We start from the raw sequence: 25,719 nt of genomic DNA, 5'->3' as shown, positions 1-25,719 counted from the left end.
TTTCATTTTTGATTTCTGACTTTGGACTTTGCTCCCTTTGGCCATTATGGCCCCGTCTTCCCTTGATGTTCTGCTGAAAGGCAGCTCCGGCCGGAACACGCGCGGTCTACTGCGGGTTATCATTCTCGTTACCATTGCCGCCGCCGCAGTGTCCAGCCGATTGTTCAGTGTTATCCGTACGTTTCAATTGGGTACTTTCAAATTCCACGCACTAACAGTTTCTCAGGTTTCGAAAGCATTATCCACGAATGTATGATTCCCTTACGCTGACCCGATGCAGCAGCATCTCGAACATCAACCGGCACAAGCACGAGATATTAACACCGTTTACCTTAGTCGACCCGTGGTTCAATTTCCGTGCAACAAAATACTTGGTCGAAAATGGCTTTTATAGCTTCTGGGACTGGTTTGATGACCGTACGCCTCCTTCTTCCCTGTTGCGCGTCCTCTAGGAGTCGTGTATATCATGCCTGGTACTGATGTCGTTTTCACAATTTAGGAACATGGCATCCTCTTGGTCGTGTCACTGGTGGCACGCTATACCCTGGTCTGATGGTGACCAGCGGAATCATCTACCACATCCTTCGTCTCCTTACTATCCCCGTTGACATTCGGAACGTCTGTGTGCTGCTTGCCCCCGGTTTCTCCGGACTGACAGCCCTAGCAATGTATCTTCTGACCTCGGAGATGTCTACCTCTCCTTCGGCAGGTCTTTTGGCTGCTGCCTTTATGGGCATCACTCCCGGTTACATCTCACGTTCCGTTGCAGGAAGTTACGATAACGAAGCTATCGCGATCTTCTTGTTGGTGTTCACATTCTATCTCTGGATTAAGGCTGTCAAGAATGGCTCCATAATGTGGGGAGCCCTGACTGCATTGTTCTATGGGTACATGGTCTCGGCTTGGGGTGGATACGTTTTCATCACTAACTTGATTCCTCTCCATGTCTTTGTCCTTCTTTGCATGGGCCGGTACAGCACCCGCGTCTACATCAGCTACACGACTTGGTACGCTTTGGGAACATTGGGTAGCATGCAGATTCCGTTTGTTGGATTCTTGCCCATCCGAAACAGTGACCACATGTCAGCACTTGGTGTCTTTGGCTTAATCCAGCTGGTGGCATTTGCAGAGTTCATCCGAAGCTATATTCCTGGCAAGCAGTTCCAGAAGCTTTTGACTTTTATGATTCTACTTACCGTCGGTCTCGGATTCGGTGGTCTCATTCTGCTGTCTGTGTCCGGCGTCATTGCTCCCTGGAGCGGTCGTTTCTACTCTCTGTGGGACACTGGCTACGCCAAGGTTCATATTCCTATTATTGCTTCCGTCTCTGAGCACCAGCCTACTGCTTGGCCCGCTTTCTTCTTTGACTTGAACTTCCTTATCTGGCTTTTCCCTGCAGGTGTCTTCATGTGCTTCCAGAAGCTCAAGGATGAACATGTCTTCGTTGTGATTTATGCTGTCCTTGCCAGTTACTTCGCCGGTGTCATGGTTCGTCTGATGCTGACACTGACTCCAATTGTCTGTGTTGCCGCTGCTCTCGCTCTGTCGGCAATCCTCGACAACTTCTTGGTTGCCTCTACGCCCACCGCCGAGAGCAAAGCCAAGGCAACCACCGAGGACAAGTCACTTCGATCAACCCGGGAACCGGTCGTTGGTATCTACTCGTATCTCTCCAAGGCCGTTGTGACCGGATCGGTGACTCTTTACTTGCTTCTCTTCGTTGCGCACTGCACTTGGGTTACTTCCAACGCATACTCGTCGCCCTCCGTGGTTCTGGCCAGCAAGCTTCCCGATGGAAGTCAATTCATCATTGACGATTACCGTGAGGCATACTACTGGCTCCGCCAGAACACCCCCGACAACGCCAAGATCATGTCCTGGTGGGATTATGGATACCAGATTGGCGGCATGGCTGATCGCCCCACTCTGGTTGACAACAACACCTGGAACAACACTCACATCGCCACGGTTGGTAAGGCCATGAGCTCTCGTGAGGAGGTCAGCTACCCGATCCTGCGTCAACATGACGTCGACTACGTTTTGGTCGTGTTTGGTGGACTCCTCGGCTACTCAGGTGATGATCTGAACAAGTTCCTCTGGATGGTTCGCATTGCTGAGGGTATCTGGCCCGATGAGGTGAAGGAGCGCGACTTCTTCACTGCTCGTGGCGAGTACCGCGTTGACGAGGAGGCCACTCCCGCCATGAAGAACAGCTTGATGTAAGGATATTCTCCTCGTATCTAGAGTGTCTGCTAACCCATTGAATAGGTACAAGATGTCTTACCACAACTACCAGAGTCTCTTCCCAGCAGGACAGGCCATGGATCGTGTCCGTGGCACCAAGCTTCCCAAGGAAAGCCCTCAGCTCAATACCTTGGAGGAAGCTTTCACAAGTGAAAACTGGATCGTTCGTCTTTACAAGGTCAAGGACCTTGACAACCTCGGCCGTGATCACAGTCATGCCGTTGCCTTCGACAAGGGCCTTAAACGCAAGCGCGCTACCAAACATAAGGGTCCTCGTGTTCTGCGAACCGAGTAGGCACCTGTAAACTCGCTTTGCATTTTCTTGTACTTTTTGGCTGCCATGAGTGTTTTGACATGGGATGCCAATGTTTGTGTTTGCGTTTACCTACTACCGAATATACTACTCTAAGCACACTTGTTTAGAATTATATCACATTATCCATACTGGAGGCAATTCGGCTAGCTCACTCAGCATACCCTGGCCATGAGGACTCGGTGTGATAAATAGCCTTGGATGAAGACTTGACGTGGTCATGAGGAAAGACAGTACGTACTAGTGTATACCCCGTAGCACGGGATCTCCGGATCAAATTGTGGCGGTATATGAAGCATCTGTAACCAGAAACTGGTTGTACAGCGCAAACTTTGGGACAATTCTGTACATGGCAACGCAATGGCTGCTATAAGCGCTAAAATTGCAGATTAAAAAAACATGGTCTCCCGAAGACTCCGAAACCCCAATTTACACCGTTGTCTCTTTCCCTAGGGCTTGCATTTCTCCCAGGCCTGGCTTTGGTATGGTACACATCGAGCATTTCTTAAAAACTCATGGTTAAGCGAGTGCGGTATCAATTGCTGGGTGCCGTGGAAGCCTTCATTTCTTGGTGGCCGGGGCATCGGGGACCTTCACGTCATCGAACTCTTCTTGGCCGACAGCCTTGAGAGTGTAGGTGTCTGAGTAGAAGTAAGGTCAGTAAACATCCTTTTCAATCTTCCTCGTTATCCGTGGGGTGTGTTATGGACAAGCTGCGGGTGGCATGACCATCTGCGCCGTGGAACACGATGGCATTGGGGACTTCGAAAATTGCGAATGCTACTCACAAACAGCCGCCGTGAAAGCGAAAAGTCCAAGGCCCGTAACGGCGTTCTTGAAGAGGTATGGGCGGCGGGCGCGCAAAAGGGCAGCGCCAGCCCGGTAATCCTTGCCGTAGTAGGTGGAGTTGAAGCTGGTAGATGAATGATGTTAGCGAGACTGGCCCTTTTCAAATCAAGAACAGGCATACATACATTCCTTGTTGAGCCATGTTGAGTATGCAGACCGAGACGTAAGAGACGAGAAAGTTGAGGCTGTCCAGGCAGACCCGGCGGAAAAGTCTTGGCGAGGCCCAGACAACGTGATGCGGCTTTACATGTTGTTCACCTTGCTCTCTATTCAAAACACTCGGCCTCATTCCAATAATCGCACCCGAATCCCAATGAGGTAGAGGAAAAGCTATCGCTTTCTCTGCTCGGCGTGTGCTTAGCTCGCATCCGCGTCTTTGTCCGCATTGCTAGACTTCACTACTTCTGTCGCATTCTCGACGGCTTCACGTCAACCCCGATCCAGTCTTCTAGCGCGCTCCACGCAGACTCCCGCGCTTTCTTCTAGATACCAGGTCACTTTCCCGTGATACAGCTCCTCGCAATAACTTGAAAAAGCTTCTGCGCCTTGCTTTCAGCGTTCTCGCCTGTCCCCGGCCGCCAGCCAACGTTCTCCCTTCGGACGCTTTATCCCCGACCCCCCTCGAGACCTGAAGACGATTTTTACGATTCGAATTCGGAACCATCGACCTCTCAATGGCTCAGACACCGGATGTCAGCGACCAGATCGCTCAGCTTAACGCCGCTCGCAGCCTGGTCCTGGGTGATTCCGCGTTTTACCCGCAGATTGTGAATGGCATCCTTCCCATTGTCGGAGCTAACACAAGATTGGAACTGCGAAGATGGGGTGCAAACTTCCTAGCAGAGACCTTTGCTAGTCCAGTTCTAGCCGTAGAGCAGAAAGAGCAACTGGCACCGAGTGTTTTGCAAACGATCCGTGAGATCCTAGAGCTGCCAGAGACCGATATCGCGGTGTTGCAAAGCTTAGTACAGACGTCCGCCAGCTTGTATCCTCTTGTCTTCAGGCACATGTAGGTTCCCTTCAAGGATTTGCCCTCCCAATGAGCAAATGATCGAAACCATGAGCTTGGTGCTGACGTTCTGACAGTGTGAATCACCCACAAGACAGCAAGTCATGGGAGAACATGTGCGAAATCAAGCAGGAAATTCTCCGGAAAATGGACGATTTCCCTTGCTCCATTAAACTTTGTTGTGCCAAATTCATTCAGCGCGTTGTTCAGGTCCAAACGCATAGTTCGGGCGGAGATCCAAGAGTATGTGATGGTTTAGTCCCTTGAGATCATGCTTGAGTGTACTCACCTCTTCTCTAGCGCCCCGAGCTGAACGAGACATCTCTCGCCATTGTCCCCCGCAGCCATGCACTGCTATCAATCCCAAATCTGGAAGCGGAATCATCTGGATTACTTGATCGGTTGCTTGGGGTTTTCCAAGAAGATACTAGGTAAGGATTAACGATTATTCTCGGATAACTTGGCTGAAAGCTAACCTTGGTCAGTGATCCTCTTCTGGTGAACGCCACAATAAACCTGCTGCCTCCTCTCATTCGAACTCGCCCAACCATCGCTCATAAGATAGTTAATGCTGTTTTGGATTTCATCCCAGCACATCACGTCCGGCCTCCGTTCACACCCACGGTTCGTGTCAGTGTCAAGTCTATGGAACGGACAGCCCGAGCATTGTTTTGGAACATTTTGAAAAAGTATGTATTTGCTCTTGAAGTTAATGGTAGTCTGTTCTAACACATCCAGGAATCAAAATCACCCTCTTGCGCCGCGAATGCACGCGTACATTGAACGTTTAAGCCAATCGCGCCTTGAGGCTACTGATGATTCTTCTCGGAAGCGTAACCTGCCAAACGAGCCTACTGACGGACTCGATAATGCTAAGCGAGCTCGTCTCGACGCCATGCCTCCGCCAACAATGAAGATACCCCCAATGGCACCAGGGCCCGCGAGCTTTGATCGCCTGTTTACTTTGACCGAGGATAGTGGACTGTCATCTTTCGACGTAAAGCAGCTTCCATTTGACATAGTCCTGAAGATTGTCGTGCCTCTTCTCTCGCAGGTGCATGATTCGACTATGACGCAAGCCGTTGAGGTATGTATCGCTTGAAATGAGTTGTATCCGCGCTAACTTGGTCCTAGGCTGTCCGCACTCGTTACCAAGCAATCAGTCGGGAACAAATTCTACAACGCCAGCAGCAGCAATCAGCAGCCCCAGACGAGGATGATGACTATGAGCCTGAATATCAGCCGATGGACGCGGCATCTGTCGTGTCAGAAGAGAACAGTGCAGTTGCAGAAGAGCTCGCAGATCTTCAGCCAGATTTGGTTTCTCTGGGACCATTCGTCCTACCTCAGCCTCCTCCATTGAGCGAAGAGGAAGCCGGTGAAATTGGACGAAGTGCCGTCGCACGCGTGTTTGGTATGCTTAACGCATCCGAAACATCACCTGCGCCTGCCAAGAGCCAGACGCAACAGAAGCTTGGATTCGCCCGACTTGCCGGCAGCACATTTGACAGAGATGCATGGTCTGTTCTCCTCGCTCGATTGGCTACTCGTGCACCTGCGGGTCTTGTAGATGGACCGCAGGCCAAGGGTGATTCGGCCGCACGGCGCCAAACAACCATCGCGGACTCTATCCGAGAAACTCTTTATCGATACATTCTCGAGGACTTCCGAGGACGTCTCAACATTGCTATCATCTGGCTTAGCGAAGAATACTACAATGATCGGATGCAAATGAGAAGTGCTGCTGCTCAACGCGACGACTCAGAAGAAGAGTCGGAACCAACCGTGGCTCTCAATTACGACACTTGGTCTACTCGTCTCCTTGATGGCTTCCTGGCATACTTGGATGGACGAGACATCAAAGTTCTTGTTCGTTTCCTCAGCGAGGTTCCCGAGATCACGATTGCAATCACTCAGCGGGTAGCCAGCTTGGCCAAAGACCCAGAGCGTGTGAACCTATGTGTTCAATCTTTGATGTACGTGGCTTTCGCTCACTATCTCGTTCGAAAAACTGACTCCATGCAGGTACTTGATCATGTTCCGGCCCCCAGCTCGTGACATGTGTCTAAACACGGTAGAGGACGTCTACCAGACATGTAAGAACACAACCTTACCCGATGACATGACCTCGCTGACACTTGCAATAGACGAAGAATCCCGACCTGCGGCCACGAAGGTTCTCACCAAATGGCGACCTGAGAGCACAGTGTTGGAGAAGACTACAAATGACGCACCAGAGCCGTCTGTGACGCCTGTACAGCCAGAGGCTCAGCCTACAGTTGCTGCAGACCCATGATTGAGCATACGATGACGATGGCACAAACCACGAGATGGGATGAAATATTCACATTCTGACCAAACCAAAGACACAAGGGATTGACATTGCCCGAACTCACACACATTCTCCAGTGTATGTGTGTGTTTCTTTAATTGTATCTTTATTCTAGTGTATCCATTTTGGGTCCTTTCATTCAAAGCTTGTCATTTACGGTCAATCTCCTTTGCTCCATATAGTGAATACATCCTCATTGAATCCATAATCGAATGTATCTATCTCCCAGGACGCTTGAACTCAGCCTGCGTGGGCATCATGAACCTCGGTCTAGTACAGATCATGTCCAACTGCCCTCGTCCGACTGTTGGGTATTTCCCGGGGTCTTGCCAGATGCATGCCAGTGAATTGTTCTCTCGGGAGCTTTGGGTTTAATCTTGGAACCGACCAATCGTTGTCTAATCCCGAGGTCCCGTGGCAAGTGATATTCAGTTCACAGAAGTGAAAAAATGAGGTCAATTGTTGCCGGCAATGGTGCGATTAGACTGACGTGAAAGTGATTACTACTAGTATCTAGCAGGGTTGGTATGTTAGTAGCGCGCAAGACCCTTAAGTCCTCTTTTTGGACTTTAATATAGGGCTCAAGGCTGAGATCTTGAGGCTGTGGTGATCAAACCTAGTTATCTATCACACGACCAGGACACATTCAAGCGACATACTTCAGTGTGAGCAGGTAGTCATTTCCATCCATCAGTCTGAGCTAAATTGTATTGCTACATCTAGAAATTTAGTTTCTGAAGCCATAAGACTTGCATGCACATACGGAGTACTCCATAGAGATCAACTATACATACGCTCGCGAGACCAAAGACCACCATCACACCAGTTTATGTACAAAGTTTACTATCAAGCAGAACTAACAGATCAATCGATTGTGTATGTTTTCGCAAGTTTTGCCTCACAGCCCTTGATACGGAAGTGTCACATGATGACGCGCGATGGTCGCGTCCCCCTCTAGCCGCGTTGACCCAGAGTCTAGCCACTTGTCATGGATCCAGTCTTAGAGGGATTGAACCATGCACAGCGCGAGGCTGTCACCTCATCTGGCTCAGTTCTTCAGGTGCTGGCGCCACCAGGCTCGGGCAAGACCAAGACGTTAACAGCGCGCGTCGCGTACCTTCTTTCACATCACGGTTACCAACCCCAAGATGTCATTTGTTGCACCTTCACAATCAAGGCCAGTCGTGAGATGCGCGAGCGCCTTGCGAAACTCATTGGCGAAAAACTCGAATCCCGCTTGATTCTCGGCACTTTCCACTCAATCTGTCGTCGCTACTTGGTCAAATACGGCTATCTGATTGGCCTGCGGAAGGGATTCGGAATTGCGGACTCGGACGACACCCGCGCAATCATTAAAGTATGTTGAGTACCCCTAAGTGGGCTGATGACAACATCTAACAATCAACCCAGAGAACCATCAAACGCCTGAACTCTAGCATTGAAGTCAAGGCAGCTCAGGGTCGTATTTCTCGGCACAAGGCACATGGTCTCAGTCCAGATGCACTAGCCGGACGAGCCAAGGCCGAGGAGCTGGAACTCGTTAATATCTATCGCGAGTATCAATCAGCATTGGCGGCTTCCAACTTGTTGGACTACGATGATCTTCTTTTGCGTTGCAGTGATCTCCTTCGAGATCACCCGCAGTGTGTTTCCAATGTGCAGGCCGTTCTGGTGGACGAGTTTCAAGACACAAACATCATCCAGTATGAACTGATGAACCTCTTTGCCTCCAAGAATCGGCGGATCACTATCGTTGGAGACCCTGATCAAAGCATCTACGGCTTCCGTTCTGCAGAGATCAAAAATCTCAAACGAATGCAAGGGCGTTACTCAAACACAACAGTTGTTCTGCTGGAGGACAACTACCGCTCTGCGGGCTCCATCTTGAATGCTGCACAAGAGGTCATTGAACAGGATGAGGCTCGGCCTGCTAAGGCTCTTCAGGCCACACACACCTTTGGAACTCTGCCTGTATTAAGGCGACTTCCTACCCCCAATGCAGAAGCCCAGTGGATGGTGCTTGAGATAAAACGATGCGCAGCGATGACTGGAAACCTCTTGCGCATGTCCGACTTTGCCGTCCTTCTACGCTCGGCGTCACTGTCCACGCAAATTGAGACAGCGTTCGGGAGAGCCGGCATACCATATAAGATGGTTGGAGGTCGAAAGTTCTTTGATAGGACTGAAGTCAAGATTCTTCTGAATTATATGAGAGTTTCAAGCCATACGGGACACTCGGACGCGCTGTTGAACATTGTCAATGTGCCGCCACGCAGAATCGGTGATGAAACGATCAGACAGTTGACAAGCGGTGCGGAGAAGGCTAAGCTTCCGCTATGGGACTTCATCAAGGATGTAATTCAAGGGCGCCGCTCGACCGAAAAGAAACTGCAAAAAGCCGCAGAGCAGGGTCTCTGCAACCTAGTGAAGCTGATCGAAGCCTCTAGGCAAAAGTTACAGGAGTGTGAGGATGCTTCAGCACCGCGTGTTTTGATTGAGTTTATCGCAGAACGCCTGTCGTTCCAGGAGTATCTCATCAGAACATATCCGCTAGACGAAGACAGCCGCTGGGCGAATGTCAAAGAGTTGATGCACCAAGCCTCAGAGGCTGCAGCTTTTGAAGATGAGGAAGTTGACAAAGAGATGGATCTCCCCGAGATTGAGGGCGTGGAACAACAGCACGCGCACGCTGGCGAGGAAGCTCTCACTCGGTTCCTTGCGAACGTGGCCTTGGCCACAGAGATCACTACAGAGGAGGACAACAAAGAGGGAAGTCAACCCACGGAGAAGGTCACCATCTCAACTATTCACGCTGCCAAGGGCCTGGAATGGCCCGTGGTCTTCGTACCCGCGGTGTACAATGGAAGCATTCCACATTCGCGTGCCGAGGTAATAGAGGAAGAGAGGCGATTGCTATATGTCGCGATGACAAGAGCGCAAGCCCTTCTATATTTGAGTGTGCCTATTCGACAACCCCGATTAGGAGAAGGAGAAGACGGTGCGACTACATTAACACCTTTTCTGCCTCCCAAATTGATCAAATCGCGCTTTCGGCAAACAGGACCATCACTCCATGAGAAGGTGGTGTATGCAATTGCTGATATCCTGAGGCGTCCTCATCCATCTCTTGATGCCATGTATAAGGGGCTTGCATTTCTCCCGTCCACGCTAGATGATCGATGGACAGCAGAGGGCGAGGAAGATCGCAGCAAGTTTGAAAGCACGACAACCTCCCACGACATCTCTGATGAGCCAAATCCAAAGCGGCGACGCTCAGATATGAACACGGGGTCAAAAACAACAACCTATGTTTCATCTACTGGGTATACTATGAATAGCTCAACAGGGTTTACCCTTCCGCCATCCGCTTCATCGGGTTTTACATCTGCGCGAGATCATATTGCCGCTTACCCCCAACCTACTTCGGAGTCAGCCGCGGAGTCAGCCTCAAGCGCTAATGCCGGGGCAGCCGGGGCAAACAGACCGACATCCAAGGAATCAGGCCGTAAAGACGGTCTTACGCAAGCCAGCATCTCCAATTTCTTTGCAGGCCCAGGGGCTCAGAAAAAAGAACCTGTGCTGCCTGACCGTCCACAGCCACCATCCCGAAGATACGAACTACCAGCGTCACAGAACCAACGTCAATCAACGAAGATCAATGTCCCGCCTACCCTCTCTTCTCACCGTGTCCAGCCACGACCACTCATCCCAACCGGGCCGGCACTGGAGCCTGCCGGTACCAATGGCTACACGTGGTTGGCGGCTCCATCGAGACCCCCAACCTCGAAGCCCAGGATGCCGGTGACGCAGGAACAAGGCGCTGGCAATGTTTCGACCAACGGCACGGCCGGGGCAGAGGTGAAACCCGAGGCCTCGCGAGGGTTCCAATCCGCGACAACGTTCCACACAACGACCATGTCAATGGTCCAACAGGGGCCGAGGCGGACGCTGGGGATTCGGCGGAGCATGAATGGGTGGCAAGACCGGATGAAGCGAGAGAGCGGTGGAGGCTGAAACGAAATCGGGGAGGCTGGGTCTAGAATCGTGACGATACGTTCACGGGACCAGGTCAGGAGAGAGGCCCACAGGCTGCAATTTGGCTCGGTTGCTGGGGAAGCCCCGGGTTATACTCAGCTCGGAAAGTGATTGACCAGGGAAGGGTTGGATGGGCCAGAATTTCGGTCTGGGGAGGAATGACGCACATCCGTGCCAGGGCTCGATCTGACTTGTTTATGCATAGCTCTTAACCAGTACCTGTACACGTAGCTCAATTTCATAATCATTCTCATGGATGGCCCATGTATGTGGCGGGACGGGCAGATCTTCCGATTGAGCCTAATACATACATACGATAAGGTCTATGACGAAAAATGGGAATCAATAATATGAGGGTATAATAATTGAGACCTAAAGAATAGGATTCTGGACCATTGTGGAGATCTGGCGGTGAAAGGGTCCCCCTTATGCCTTAGTTATTTCTCTGTCTAGTTACAGCCGCCATTGGCGCAATGACGCTAGCGGTGAAGGGAAGCGAGGAATGGTGAACACGACAGATCAGGTCCATGTGTGAAACCCAAGTAAGCAAGTGAGCTGGAGTACGGAGTAATGTACGGGAGTACGGGAGTATAGGATGGACTAGTTGAGTCTAATCTGTACCGAGTTAGGACTAAGGTTGACAACCAAGTTCGGTAAGTTTAAGGGGATCCATGGATTGCTATTCTTGGAGGAATGGCTGAGTCATCATTATTGGTAACAGTACGGTATTACCGCTGTCAGGATACCGCATACCTTTGCAAAAAGAGTCCACCTGGTAAGTGCTCCTTTTTCTTCACTGGCTGTCACTGGCTGCCCTACTTTGTTTCTGCTCTCTCGGCCAATCAATGTCACGGGTATCATTACCAGGCACCAAATACGTCAGTCCCATAGCTCAAGCTCCAGTGTTCCCCAGAGTGTAGATCGGGATGGCTCAATCTGGAATGGTTTGCTATACAAAAAGAAGTCATTGCCCTCAATTCAATTCATCACTCATCTATACAACCACTTTATAACACCACCAATTGTTGATCTTTTTTTGTTTTCATTTCTACTCTCTATATATATTTTCTATACCTTTATCATTGTCTTTATAATTTTGCTCACAGTTCAACACTGTGCGCCTACACCTTTTTTTTACGCTCTCTACAACGACATTTAATACCTCTTAATACTTCCTCATATTCACCTTGTACCTTTTCACCTTCACGCTCAAATTTTTCACCTCTTCCACAATTCCATCCTACGTCACAATGCCACACAAAGTGAACAACTCCAATTCCACCCTGGCCAGCAGGAGCAGCGGTGACCAAACCACCGAAGTTCGGAATCTCTGTATGTCACACCCCTGCCCCCGATCTCCAGATTCAGCCCAAGCTAATGCACACCCTAGCAGCCAATCCCGTCCGCAAACCTCCGGTCGTCGTCCATAACAAGGGTGGCCAAATCTATGATGAAACCCGGCCCTCGGACTGGGATAAGCAACGCTGGAAGTAGTCCTGCTGTTCCCATAACTCGGGAAAGATCACGCGGATATCCAGCACTTTTACCCGCGCGGACCAGAGTCTAGACAATCGGCCAAGGCAGCAGACACGCAAAGAAGATGCTACCAGAAAGAGAAAGTGAGGCGGTGATCGACGATTGGGCGCTAAGCCCCCTTTTTTTGAGCTCTGAGCTCGAGCTTCGTCACCGCTTGAATCTCTTTCTCTTTCTATCGACCCCCTGACCAGATCTGGTTCGCAATCTTCTGGATTCTCCCGTTTTCCCTTTTTTGCTTGTCGATCCATTGCCGCGCACTCCCTGCGTCTCCCCGGATTTTTGGGTCTCCACACAAGCTCTGCCCTTTCTCCCCTTGTATCATTATTCTGGTGTTGGAGGCGTCTCTGTTTACCCTATGGGCTTTCATTCTTTGGGGGCCTCGCTTTGAGCTGCTGGCTTTACTCTCCTCTCTATTCATATCTGTTGGGCCATGTTCGATTCTATTGCACCTGTTGTGATGCTCTGAACTTGGTCGAGATAATCTTGTTTTGTTTTTGTTGCGATGCATAGCGTGGGTATTATTTTTGGGTCTATCGAACCTAAGGTGTTCTGAAGCGAAATTGATTTCTTGAGAAACGCTCTCAATGTTTTAATATTTATGATCACTTCTCAGTCGTAAACTAGGATTTTCCACTGCCGAGATCCCGAAGCTGAGGTTGGATAGTATCAACACCTGGGCCTGGGGATGGGTACACGGCACAAATTATGATGGTCTCGACAAGGTAAAAAACATTGAGCTTGCAGATTGATCACCCATTTGGGCAGGACCTTGGAATTTGGCGCATATCCATGGAGATCCTGGGGTGGTCTTCAGGGGTTGTCATTGTACAGTGTTTGGCTCATCTGTATGGATATGTCCTCCCAATTCCCTCCCTACCATAGAGATGGATCTTCGGATCCATCCTCGGAACACGTCTCAATGGGTCTAGAACCTTGGGTCATATGACACGATAGCACTCAGAATTGTGAAAATGTATATATTTTGCCTGTGTTTAATGGGATAACCTTTGATGATCCCAAAGTCTCTACCTAGGTAGTGTTCCCAAAAGTCGAATCACACGTGTTTTGGCAACTTTGGGATTGTCTCAGTTGCTGTATGGGGTCTAAAAGTAAACATGACACTCAAAGTGTCATGCCTCTAGGGTTGGGTACCTATCTGTTGTGCTTCGGGTTCCAAGGATAATAATCCCGAGGTCCCCTGGGCATACATAGTTGGACTTCGAAGAACCCCGTGGACGTTGATAGAAATATATACTCCGTACCCGATGTCAGGATAGGACAGCCCAACACCCAACAAAACCTTGGAACCAATCCGAGGGTTGTGCCTCAGATACCTACCTGGGCAGGTGAAACCCCGATAGAGGAAGCATGCGAATGTGTTCATGCTATCCAAATTTTTTCTTGAGTTCCAAGGTTAAACTTCGAGAGCAATTGCCGGGGTTTGATTTGACCCAGCTGTGTGAAAGATAGGAAGGAGTACTCTGGAGATTATAAAGTGACGAGATTGCTCCAAGGGTTGAACATGAAGAGGCGTAAATTTCATGCGAAGATCTAGGAGGAAGTAGGGACGAGACTTGCACGAGAGGCAGCATGCACCAAGGACTAAGAGGTCTACGGGTTTGCAGAGAACGAAGCACTCAAAGACTGAATAGGAATAACTGAAAATGGGATATATTCAGGGCCAAAGGCCGAAACCCGATTCTCGAATCCACAGATAATAAAAAGCACCTCAGCCCCGTCACCAAAAAGGATTGCGACAGGGGCATCGAGGGCAGGTGTCAAGGGCTAGATACATAGGAAGAGGATAGCAAAGGCAGGAAAGGCACACCGAGTTGAGCTCTGCGGCCAGTCCTCCCAGAAGACATATGATTTTTTCCGGGTTTTCTCGCTTTTTTTGCTTTTTTTGTGACCTCTGCAAGCCCTTGCCACAGACAAACCAAGTTGTCATTGAAGAAGCGGGACCCGTCTCACATTCACGAACGAGCATAACGTGAGGGAGAGGCGAGGCACATTAAAAACGATTTTAGGAGTTTTCTGAGATCAACGTGAGGGGCGATTGGGGAAGGGGTTGGTGAGCGCGATGGGGAGGGCAGCTGTGCTGCTAATGATCGTGGTGGGGGAAGGGGATATCGAAAAGGCGCAGCGCCGACTGACGCGCAGCAAGAGAAAAAAAGTGTTCAAGGTTTGTGTGATGTGCCTTGATAAAGAGAAGAGAAGATAATGTGATGGGGAGTGGCAGATGCATTCTTAAAACAAATAAATCAACATGGCTCGCGCTCGCAATGCTAGTGGTCAAATCAAGTGCGACTGATGACCCGAGTATGGGTATTGGAAGCAAATGGGTATGCAATTTTGGAACAGGAAGTGAAAGGGCTGGTCTCGACTCCAGGTCCGTAGAACCGAGGTCGAATGCAAAGCGTAAAAGATGAATGAGGAGGCGGTCGAAATTGAGAAATATGGCACAGGTCGACAGCTGGTGTGGCGCATTGAAGATTAAGACAAAATATCGATGTGAATCAATGCAGGATCGAGCGCTCCTTGGAAAGATTCTATGAGAGGTGACAAAAAATCAAGATTGAAACTGGAAGGAAAATGCAGGACCAAAATCGGTTGGAAATGCTGTTCAATCCGTTGTCGTCTTTGTTTACCACCCTAATAGGTCTGGTCCATCCCCATGTGGGTAGGTGCCACTGGGAATTGTTGAAGCGCTGCCTGCTGCGCCATGTACATAGCCTCTTGCTGGTATGCTTCGCTGTTCATGTATTGCATCTCAGCAGATGGCGCTGGAGATGGAGAGCAGCCATTGACAGTGGTAATTCCACGGGTCATGTCATGGTTCCCCATGTGTGCATGAGCATGCACCAGAGCCTCATTCTCCGGAGTGATGGGAGGAGTGAGGTATCCATGAGGAACAGCAGTCAACTGCGAGGACTTCTGTGGAGTAGCAAGACCAATCTCTCCATTGTAAGGCCGGGACTCGACAGGAGTCTCGACAGGAGGAGTGCAACGGGCATAGCTGGCCAAAGAAGCTTGGCGGTTGAGGAACTGCTCCATGACCTTGGAAACCCGAGAGTAGTGAGCCGAGGCATACTTGCGAGAAACAACGGTCGAAGGCTGGTGCAATTGTTGAGACAAAGAAACAAGCGTCATAGAGTCATACTGTGAAGCCCAGTGAGTGTGGCGAGGCTGAGGCCGGTTAAGGATACAGCGCGAGAGTGCCAGGGCAGCACGAGCGAGCTCGCAGGACGGCTTGGCAACAAAGTCCCGGTGGAATAGAGCAATCTCAAGAATGTACAAAGCCATGTGTTCCACCTCAGGGTCGTAAACATCGTCAAGCAGAGCATGCTGCAGGAAAGCATCCACGGTCGGGTGTCCAATGGTCCAGCCCAGGGTTTGAAGCACATGCCATTCCATCTGAGTGAACATGTCATCATCATATAGAGAGCAGCACATGGACTTCAATTCCTTGATGGTAGGCACACGGTCCTTCTTGTCATTGTACTTGGCCGCAATTAGCAGAGCTGCACATCCAACCAGCTGGTAGTGTCGCTTGTAGACCACACGCTTAGAGCAGTAGCGGTCCAAAAGGTTGATAGCCAGGAACAAAGTTGAAGGCAGAAGCTGGAAAGCAGTGTGGGCCTCGATCAAAAAGTCAAGAAGGTATGGGCGCATGAACCACTGGATCTCAGTTTGAATGTCAATGGATTCGACGTCGGGCAGGGTTTGGCTCTATACCGATAAGAAAGATTAACATCGCATTCAACTACAATTTGAGTGAGAGACCAAACTTACATCCATTTCCAGCATGTGACTCAGAATATCATCGCGGAATTCATCGCTGGTGAGTTGAGATAGCTCATCCGCCATGGCATGCTGACGCTCACGAGCCACGATTTTCTCATGTTCTTGCTTTGCGTGACGCTCTTGACGGGCCCGAGCCTCCATGCCATAGTCATCTTCAACGAAGAAGGTGGAGCAAGGACGGTAGTTGCGGTGGTAATCCATAGTTGCGGAATTCGGCCGAAGTAGATAGCGGGCGAGTTGATAATGATGATTGTAGTTTCAATGAATGTATGCCGGAAGAGCAATTCCTTCGGGCAACGACGGAATTAAGAGAGTGACAGTCGTGAAATTAGTGTATTGGAAAGAATGACGGCGGGGTGGTAACAATTAAGGAGTGTGCCAGCTTGAGAATAATTCGAAGCTGGGAAGATAAAATGGGCCGGAAGAGTCCGTGGCAGAGAGGTCTTCAAATGACGGAAGCTGAAGATAATTAATGTATTAGCGGAGGCCGGCGTAGAGAATGATTAGAATTAAAGGTCGTAAAAAGTGACGTGAAAGAATAATGACGAGAGAATGAGGACAAGAGAGCGTGGGAAGAGACAAGAGCACAATGCAGAATGCGGAGGGCATCAAGTTGATATCAACCCATGGGCAAAGGATTGAATTACTCCTTCGGAGGAATACTAACCCAGTAAGAAGCCTTCGGGCAGAGGGCACAATGCAACCCTTACCGTGACAGCAAGACTGGCATCTAGGCAGGAATGATCCGTTGAATTAGGATTCTGTTGGATACCAACGAAGAGATGAAGGACGAGTAAACGTCTTCACCCCTAGGCCAGTGTTCTGCGGAATGTGGAGTATAGACACAAGACAACCCTGTGAAGGGGTCAAGATCATCAGGGGAGAGGTCTTGGCAAAAGAACGATCAATAACTCACACTTCACGAGTTAACGTGTTGATGAACAAGCTCAACGAAGAGATTGAAGAAGAGTTGGATGGGTGTTGGAGATGGCTCAAGACAATATCGACGTAGAAACGAGGATAAAGATCAGAAGTCAAGTGAAACAGATCCTAATATAGACAACGATGTTAGTGCTTCAGTCCCATTCATGCCATTCAGCGTATTGACGATAACGCTCAATCTCCATTCGAATTTGGCCCATGGCCAACGTCCAATGGTCAACCGAGCAGTTCAATCAGGTATGTGGTGCCGCGTCTTGATCGTCACCCCGACATTCCAGCACATTCAGCGAAAGTATTGAATTTCATTGACCCCTTGAATCCTTCCACGCCGTGGGGTATAGAAGCAGTTCATTTGGAGACTTATTCAGAGCTTGGAGAGACTGTGCCCTCAACTCATTGAACATATGCATTCCACAATTGTATATTGAAATCATATTTCCCCATTCACGGGAACTCATCCCTCAATGAACTGATTGTCTCCTATAACCGGATCCTGGCTTTTTGCGGTAGATGAGAGATATATGACGCCGTTTCGCTTGATATCCGAAGACTGTGGCCGCAAAATCATGTACCCTTGTGGGGTGATCGATTTTTTTACTCCCCTCTTTCTTTTCACACAGACCGAAGAGTGACGACTCAGCTGTTCCATGAACACCAAAACAGATACCATGTCTTCGGTGGAGCGAACATCGAAGGTCGACACCGTCGTTCTGATCGGAGACTTCCGCCGTGGACACCACACACTTGACCTGACACCGACGGGAGAGAGAGAAAAAAGTGAATCCCGCACTCACCCAAATTATGAAGCTCAAGATCAATCTGATACAGAAAGTGAATTCGTATCAAAATAGTCAACCGCTATAGTATTCCTACGCTGTCGCTCGTCTAACCGGCAGGAGCTGGAACAGGAGGGTCCAAGTCGTCGAGGTCCGGGGATCAGGGAGGCACCGAAGGACAGGGACGGGTGGGATCGCCGTTTGAGTTAACAAACGTCGAATTGTCAAAAATCGAAGGTCGGGGGTTCCAGTGCAGCGGGCTGAAGAATCTCGAATGGACACTCAGCTCGTAGACCAGACACCGGGGTCTCCGTAGATTGGCAAGGGTAAGGGAGGAGGGAGAAAGGGTATGAAGAGAAGGAGAAGAGGTACAAGGAGGAGGGTTTTTACGTTCTCTCTCCAGGCGGGTGAGGGAAAGAAAAGGAAGTTAAGGAAGCTGAGACAAAAGCCACGGAGATACCAGAAAGCTGCGTATGGTAATCCACGAGACCGAGTGGAGGTGGTAACTTACCTTTACAAATACCTGCTTTACCCAATTTACCCGTGTGTACCTGCCCGGTACCTGTTCCGTACCTGAGCCTAGTAAGGGTAATTTACTGGTAATTTGGCCATCCCCTTCACTGCAAGGAAACAGACAGGAGTTGAAACCTCGAAGTTCATTTGGCACAAACTTTATGATAAAGATTGGATATAAGAGTTTGAATGAGTTTCACATCGTCACTGCCATATCTACTACACTGTGAGAACTAATGTAAGAAACGATTCCATACTCTGTCCCGCTTGCATACTCGTACCTCGGATATCCTCAAAATCAGGTACTCAATACTCCGTATTCTGGTTGACTTTTGCACATTGTATATGATAAATCATAGCATACAAAATAGCCCATAGGAAGATCAAGGTCTAGAAAATGCGATGTGTCCTAGGTACTCCGTACGGAGTACTGTAGTACCTCTTTAAGATCTTTGAAACTCGAATTGCGTTTTCAACCGTAAGCCGTGACCCAGTCATTTTGTTCGCACTAGATTGTCTAGTAATTTGAAGTTCTAGGAAGATCTTAAGACAGCCATTTCGACGGCTTTCTCGCAACAAACAGCGTGGGAATTGGTGTAAAATGGTGCTCATTATTGCAATTGAATATTCCGCTGGAACTACTATCATACTGTAAGAGGTATCGCTAGCAGAAGTGTGCAGATGAAGTACAAGTACTCCGTAGTAATACTGGAACTTCCGCTCCTGATCGACTGTATTGAAGGTCAATCCTTAACCATTGTTGGCTCGTCATCCCAGCACTTGGCTACTAGTGCCATAGCCGGAATGGTTCTCCCCAAAGCCTCCGATACGGTCGCAGTCTAGGGTCTCCTGTCTTTGGCCGCTGACTGGTCCAGAAGCCCAGAATTACGCCCGACATTGACTTCATCTCGCGTTTTTTCCCAGCCCATTCGCGTCCTCAGCTGGGTGGATGCGCTTGGCTAGGCTCCCGACCCTAAATTGCCCTCCGATAACCCGAGCCTCCTTTGTCTTGCAGGGATCTAGTATCCCACTTTGCGAGCCCATGTGGGGGCCTTTCGGTCGCAAAAGCAGGTTCTAGTCATTTGTCCCTCCGCGTTTCTTGGAGATTACTCCTACTCCGTACCGTACTTTAGGTTCTCAGTATCAAATCTAACATCGTGTCACTTTACACCCTCATCGCCTGTACTACTTTGCATACGTGCTTGATTTGTCTCTGGCGTCTTGACCAGGATAAGGTTTCTAGACGTCTCTCCCCTCGTTACGATTGACTGGTTTCCTGCAAGAATGCCAATCTTCACTTTATTGGCAAGGAGATCTTCTCCCCGCTGTAATCTCACTAAACCATTGAACTTGAGTAGTCAATTGTGATTCGGAGCTTTTTACTGACTCCCCTTGCTTCGTCCCTTACAAGTACAAATGAGAATCCTCTGTACGTTGTAAGGTTCTACAGGCATTAACTTCAGCCACTGAATAGCCTCCCCAAGAGATATCGATCATCATGCGACTCGACCGTTTCTCAATGATATGCACAAGCTGCGTCAAGATGAATGTATCAAACTACAATTGCGATTACATAGTGTTAGATCTGCGACACAATTCTACAAGTAGGAACCCGTAAGTTTCACCCAAATGTTTCATGGAATGCTGATCGAATTATTCGATGGCGCCTTTTCTCACGAACCGGGGATGACAGTTGCCGAAGCAATGGCCACCCTATCGCCCACGAAGGATTCCCGCCTCGTGCGCAATCGGCAAAAGAAAAAGGGGAAGAGGTAAGCGACCATATCAGGGCGCCCGGTTTGTACAACGCAAAAGCAAGGGACAGTCAAATAAGGAAACTGAATGATAGACACGGCTAATCTGCAGAAGTAGCTCACAGACTTCCGCAATTTGTATGTACTCCGTACTCGTAGCGTCTTTTGGTTGGAAACTCACAGCATGCCAGGGACTTAACTTGAGTTCCATACCAACTGTTTAATTACAGAAGCTTTGATTGCAATTTAACGTGCAAATCTCATGCTCTTTTCATTACTCCGTACTAGCAATGCGTCAGCCGCATGCAATGACATGACTAGCCTTCATATTTTTGAGGGTCTGTTTTCTTTGATCGGTTTGGCACCATGCAATCCGCCGATCAGGTTGACACCCCCTATCCAACCCCTTTTAGGTAATTGCGGCTTACGTCTGACAACCTGAGAACAACTCTGCATACATACATACATCGACCACGGAATGCATATTGAAATGCACACTGCTGGCACATGTAGTCGATCCGTACGGAGTACATGGCGAGAACGAACGGGGGTGCTGTATCACTCAGGAGAAACAGTAGCACCCATCACAGTAGCGTTGCTCAGTGACAGCATAGTACATGATACAAACCACTAAAGCTTCCCAAAGAAGACAAAATCCCACATCAATCTGTCAGAAACTACTCTGTATTTGCAATGCCGGCTAAAAAAAGGGGGGCCTCCGGAACGAATCAAGTCATGCAGCAAGTACGTGGTCGATGGGGCACCCTGTTGCAGCCGTGCACAGTCTCAGCAAATGAAGTAGCAATTCCTCAGTTGGTAAGGGTACAGGTGTCCGGATGGTGCCCGGATGCCTTGGAAACTAATGCTTGGCCGAAGGCTCCGATGTGCCTAGCCGCCGCACACTACTGTCGACACTCAAAAGGGGACGAAAGAGTGCAGGACATCACTGGCACGTCGATTCTGCCACGTTTGCCCCTGACTCCTGTCTCGCCTTTTGTTTCAACTACCGACAGAACGAAGAACATCTAGGGGTGAAGATGAATCCAAAGCGCGCGCATATGCCATCCGCATGATTTGAGTCTGGCCTGGCCTGGGGTCTGGGACATTCATTGGCCCTGAAGCTTTTAGCCTTCTGCGACGGGTACGGAGTATGTGGCAAGCCTTTATGGTTTCTTTTTTGGTAAAGTCTAAACCTCTCGTCGAGATCAAATGTTCATCTTGTGTGACATTCGTTGCTCGGTCGGAAGATTGCTCAAGGCGCTTAAGAAGGGGGTGTTTGATCCTCGGCAAGCACGGGGTTAAGCTTCGTCTCTGGTGAGAACCCTGCAATGCAGGTTTTCAGAATGATTTTAACTGCCCGAGTACTAATCAACTCAAACAAACTGCCTGCCAACAGTTGGTTTCGGTTGCTGCCAAACCTGAACCCCCCGATGGGGCAGGGGGTAATGTAGTTTCCCTTGCGCAGAAATGCAAATCAGATGGCATGATTCTGACTCTCTCATTCCCTCTTCATTGCTTGCTTATCTGACTTGAATGCTGCAATGGGCGGTCTTTGTTCTAGCGGCGGTTGATCTTCCGATCTGCGAGGGCGACATGCTGAGCCCACCGAGTTGCATAGTCGAGAAGGAGGTCGTCGCACCACACTGTTCAATTTCTCATGTTTGCCGTAGATTCAGATCTACACGGCTTTGCATTCTTCGTCATCGCCTTTGATGTCGTTTGCATGTCGTTCTACGTGAGCGGTGAGGATTGGATATAGCGACCTCATCGAATCATGTATCGGATGTATGTTCTGCATTGAAGATTATGTACATGATGTGTACCAATGACAGACGAAGACCTGACTCAGGTGGATACTTGTAGTGCAATATTTCACATTGTGTAGTACGGAGTCAGAGTACTTGCATAAACTTCGGTTTTGATATCCCAACCCGATACATTTCATACTGAGTATACAACATACGGACCAGTTTTAGAGACATGCAGTAGTCTGTACAAGACACTGTACTATACAGCCGAGAAAACCGACAAAGAGATCCAGGAAACGTAAGTGTGTGGGATCTGATGGGTTTTTTTCGCCTCGCAGATCCACTCTAGATTGATCCTCTCCGACATCACGCGCCGCCAACCATGGAAACCTCAAATCTTCCGAATACACGACTACAAACTCCACCTTCAAGAACGGTTATCCAGGGCCGTGCCGGTATGTATCAACCGTGGTACTATCAGAATTCAAATCCTGACTGCTTTGTCTCTTTCAGCCCAGGGCGATGTGTTCCATGTGTCGCTTGTATACGGAGTAGTTCGCATCAGTTTCATTCAACTCCGGCTTGATAGATCTCTATTCCACCATCTGTTAGTGAGGTGGCGGAAATGCCCAGGTGTGCAGTAGCTGGTACCGGATGGCGCGGTTACCGAACAGACGAAGAGTAGACTTGAGGTCCAGATTTGCCGCACAATGTAGGTATAGTTTTGGTATTCCTAGCTTTTAGGTACTCAGCAGTGTGGCCGAGCCAGACTGAATATATCACTGGACGCTCACCTGATTAAGGTTTAAATAAGTTTAAGCTATATCTAAGTCGGAAATATGCTGTCGGATGTCCAGACGTATTTCACATTAATTTCCATGTGTATCATTCATTGTGTAGAAAGCCTGACAGTAGTTTGAGTGCAATTGCCTGAATTGAACGTTATACAAAATTGATTCTTTCCGTGCGTATCGGGCAAAAAAGCAGCGTTCTTGACCGGTGAAAAATCGACGTTTCATGGCCCCTCTGCGGGGAGTCATACAGCAGATGTCACAAAGGGTTTTCTGCGCTTAGTGGGAACAACTCCACTCAATTGGTAATTTTCTTCACTTAGCTGTGCTTAAGTTGAGGAAATTTTCGGGGTGGTGGACAAGGTGCATGAAGTTCGTATAAGAGATCCTTGCGCACTCTCCTATGCTGTACGTCGTATGTAGAATAGGTCAGCCAAGATTAAGGGCTCCAGGAGTAATTTCCGAGATTGTATTTATAGTACGGAAGTACCTAGCACCCGGCTATCCGAATCGTTATACCCTACAGATTGCAAACCACAAAGTTCGAAGTATGGCCAGACTATCAGTATAAATAGCTTTAGATCAATGCTTCAGCTTGACGAATAAGGTATGTTCGAATTTCAGGCAAGCCCTGGAGTAGGCAACGCGAAAGGAGAAGCCTAAAAGGGTAAGGTCCGTTTGTACACAGCTTGACTGGGGCAGTGGAGGCTCAAACCATGGTTGAACTGGTTTTTTTTCCTTCCCCGCCCGGTTTGTTCTTTCAACTTGCCACACCGAAGACAACGAAGCCCTAGAAAGTATCTAGATAAATCGAATAATCGATCTTAGTTCAATTGAGCCGTCTGACCTACAGCATACACATCAAATATGAATTACGATCGCTTCATTTCCAACAATGTGCCGGACCTGCAAGGCTGTTCGATACGTCGCTAACCTCGACGGGGTTAGGGCACAAAACACAGCGGGGACTATCCGCAGCGCGTAACGAACAAAAAGGAGAGATATCCACTTGCAAGCTTTCAATTTCAGTACCGGTTACCCCGAAAGAGGATATATTGGGCTGCGTACGTTACTGAATCTTTCCAGAAAGACTTGGTTTGAACTCAATTACACTCTGAAAAAAACACCAAAAATCTGCAAGAATACCTACATACAACACTTAATGTGTCCCCGTGTTTCTATAAAAAATTACTGGTAGTGGCCTCGGCATAGCTTAGTCTATGCCGTCATTGCCAGGGATCGCGTCCCACAGTCCTCATTTTAGAATTACGCGTGTGATATCGAATTACTCCGTAAATCTAGATGCGACAAAGAGATGCGACATGGTCTCGGACTCCAGTATCACTATTCAGGAAGTCATATGTGCCTATTAAGATCAACCGGACAAGCTTATGACACGCACATGCAGTTGGCCGTCTATCCATCCGTCTCAAGGATCAAATTTGCTTCTCTTGGCGCGAATCCCAGCAAACTTTCGTGTCGCGCTAGATTGGCATTGCGTTTATATTGCCGATTAGGTATCTGGATTGTCCGACGGCGGGCCAAATACTCAGGAAGAAAGAAGTTGTCCAACCGGTTTCAACAAGGTCTGATTGCGGGATGAAAGCCAAAGCCAACTCTGTATTGCGAACTATCCATGGCTGAACTTATTAAATCCTGTCTCAAGGGCAGCACGCGATCTCACAAAGTTATGCAATCAAAGACGGGCTGCTAGTTTGACAAATAGTATCCCCCAAATCACCTAAGATGGACTCTCGGATCGGCCGATGAGTTCCACCGTGGACGGAATGGCCTTTTAAAGCTCGCCCATCTCAGCTGGATACGAACATGGAAGTGGATCCAACTTACACCACTAGCTTGCGTTGACAACCACGGGGAATCAAGCCTACAAGATTCAATCTAATTGAGTTCGATGAACGCGATTGCGGCCAACTTCACCAGGCCAACCATGACCCGGTTATGGCAGACATAGTGAGATTTGACTGACAAATGGAAAAGTATTCCCAAATCCCTTAATATCAACCAACCCAGCCGAACTATCGATTTAATGCGCCCGGTGCTGCGTCCGAGCCCACGCTTACAGGGGTGTCGCCAATGGCCACCCCCGCAGCTGTTCCCTGTAACCCAGTGGAATCCCGCTTGCCTCCGCAATTGAGGCTACTTTCCTTGAATTTGTCTGTCTCAGGCTCGCATGGACATGAAATCAGATGTCCACAGGCAATACGAGCTATTCGACCAGGCCCCCAAGATCAATCACTATGCTAGCCCGTTTGATGTCGTCTTATGCACCTTCTTCCCCCTCCCTTCCTGCGCATTGATTGTGGTTCGCCCAATGGCAGCGTCTGGATTCGCATCAGCCTCTCTTGCTCATTAGCTCAACTAGACTCGTCCAGTGATATGTTGAGAAGGCGAAAAGACGTGGGTTGTCTAATGCAGAGCCAAGAACGCCACAACCTATCAGAGGCTTCATCTGCAAGTAACTCAGGTTTCTGATACATAAGCAAGCATGGCGGATTACAAGTATTTCTGAGCCACACCAGACAAAGCAAGGTACATACGATCGATGACTTCTGACGTGGCAGTCCATCGATGGCCGATTATCTCTCCTATCCGGTCTTCATGATGCCCCTATGACTGTGTGCGGTGATTGGTGAACACTCGTCATGAAATTGTCAGCCCGCTCAGACTGACACTTTGATCAAGCCAATCCCAGAGCCAATTCCGACTGCCTCTCATACATCAGACGGGATGATCTTGGTTAAGAATGGCCCCCAAGAACACATCAAAGCTGAATTGTGCCACACCACGCCACACCATCCGACTCTCTTACATTGGGCTGCTAGCTGGGCGCCCACCGGTCAAATCTGGCGGGGAACAACTTCCACTGATATCCAATGATGTTGTCAAACACCATTCGTCCAGGTTACAACAAAGCAAGCCCGATGGTTGATCTACAAGCGCCCACAAATCTATATCTGGGTCTAAATATAAGCTGATAGCCGCCTATCACGGCTTTATTTGGAATGCCCACGGGTGTAATCCCTGGTCGCGGAGTGATACCGAGTCGGCGATG

The 25,719-nt window shown here is 49.0% G+C and overlaps 7 protein-coding genes across 7 annotated transcripts; 5 read left to right on the top strand and 2 right to left on the bottom strand.

Moving 5' to 3' along the window:
• Positions 1–46: 46 nt before the first annotated feature.
• N7506_010250 (dolichyl-diphosphooligosaccharide--protein glycosyltransferase subunit STT3) lies at positions 47–2,539 on the top strand (the record flags this gene model as incomplete). Its single annotated transcript, XM_056959543.1, has 5 exons — positions 47–176; positions 227–250; positions 337–417; positions 500–2,219; positions 2,269–2,539. 5 exons carry the CDS (start codon positions 47–49, stop codon positions 2,537–2,539), a joined length of 2,226 nt encoding a protein of 741 aa, XP_056808933.1.
• A 579-nt stretch (positions 2,540–3,118) lies between these two features.
• N7506_010249 (uncharacterized protein) lies at positions 3,119–3,548 on the bottom strand (the record flags this gene model as incomplete). Its single annotated transcript, XM_056959542.1, has 3 exons — positions 3,119–3,198; positions 3,346–3,470; positions 3,532–3,548. 3 exons carry the CDS (start codon positions 3,546–3,548, stop codon positions 3,119–3,121), a joined length of 222 nt encoding a protein of 73 aa, XP_056808932.1.
• A 532-nt stretch (positions 3,549–4,080) lies between these two features.
• On the top strand, positions 4,081–6,711 carry N7506_010248 (RNA-processing protein PTA1; the record flags this gene model as incomplete). Its single annotated transcript, XM_056959541.1, has 8 exons — positions 4,081–4,415; positions 4,493–4,658; positions 4,716–4,846; positions 4,901–5,104; positions 5,154–5,502; positions 5,550–6,391; positions 6,441–6,511; positions 6,563–6,711. The coding sequence occupies 8 exons, from the start codon at positions 4,081–4,083 to the stop codon at positions 6,709–6,711; spliced, it is 2,247 nt and encodes a 748-aa protein (XP_056808931.1).
• A 1,024-nt stretch (positions 6,712–7,735) lies between these two features.
• N7506_010247 (ATP-dependent helicase) lies at positions 7,736–10,761 on the top strand (the record flags this gene model as incomplete). Its single annotated transcript, XM_056959540.1, has 2 exons — positions 7,736–8,104; positions 8,158–10,761. The coding sequence occupies 2 exons, from the start codon at positions 7,736–7,738 to the stop codon at positions 10,759–10,761; spliced, it is 2,973 nt and encodes a 990-aa protein (XP_056808930.1).
• Positions 10,762–12,032: 1,271 nt separating this feature from the next.
• Positions 12,033–12,276, top strand: N7506_010246 (uncharacterized protein; the record flags this gene model as incomplete). Its single annotated transcript, XM_056959539.1, has 2 exons — positions 12,033–12,114; positions 12,173–12,276. 2 exons carry the CDS (start codon positions 12,033–12,035, stop codon positions 12,274–12,276), a joined length of 186 nt encoding a protein of 61 aa, XP_056808929.1.
• Positions 12,277–14,970: 2,694 nt separating this feature from the next.
• N7506_010245 (uncharacterized protein) lies at positions 14,971–16,323 on the bottom strand (the record flags this gene model as incomplete). Its single annotated transcript, XM_056959538.1, has 2 exons — positions 14,971–16,047; positions 16,111–16,323. 2 exons carry the CDS (start codon positions 16,321–16,323, stop codon positions 14,971–14,973), a joined length of 1,290 nt encoding a protein of 429 aa, XP_056808928.1.
• A 1,409-nt stretch (positions 16,324–17,732) lies between these two features.
• On the top strand, positions 17,733–18,050 carry N7506_010244 (uncharacterized protein; the record flags this gene model as incomplete). Its single annotated transcript, XM_056959537.1, has 2 exons — positions 17,733–17,895; positions 17,929–18,050. 2 exons carry the CDS (start codon positions 17,733–17,735, stop codon positions 18,048–18,050), a joined length of 285 nt encoding a protein of 94 aa, XP_056808927.1.
• Between the last annotated feature and the right edge of the window lie 7,669 nt (positions 18,051–25,719).

The sequence above is a fragment of the Penicillium brevicompactum genome, assembly GCF_028827555.1.
Source record: "Penicillium brevicompactum strain IBT 35665 chromosome Unknown utg000006l_segment0_segment0, whole genome shotgun sequence".
Taxonomy (NCBI): domain Eukaryota; kingdom Fungi; phylum Ascomycota; class Eurotiomycetes; order Eurotiales; family Aspergillaceae; genus Penicillium; species Penicillium brevicompactum.
This window is presented reverse-complemented; position numbering and strand designations above follow the sequence as displayed.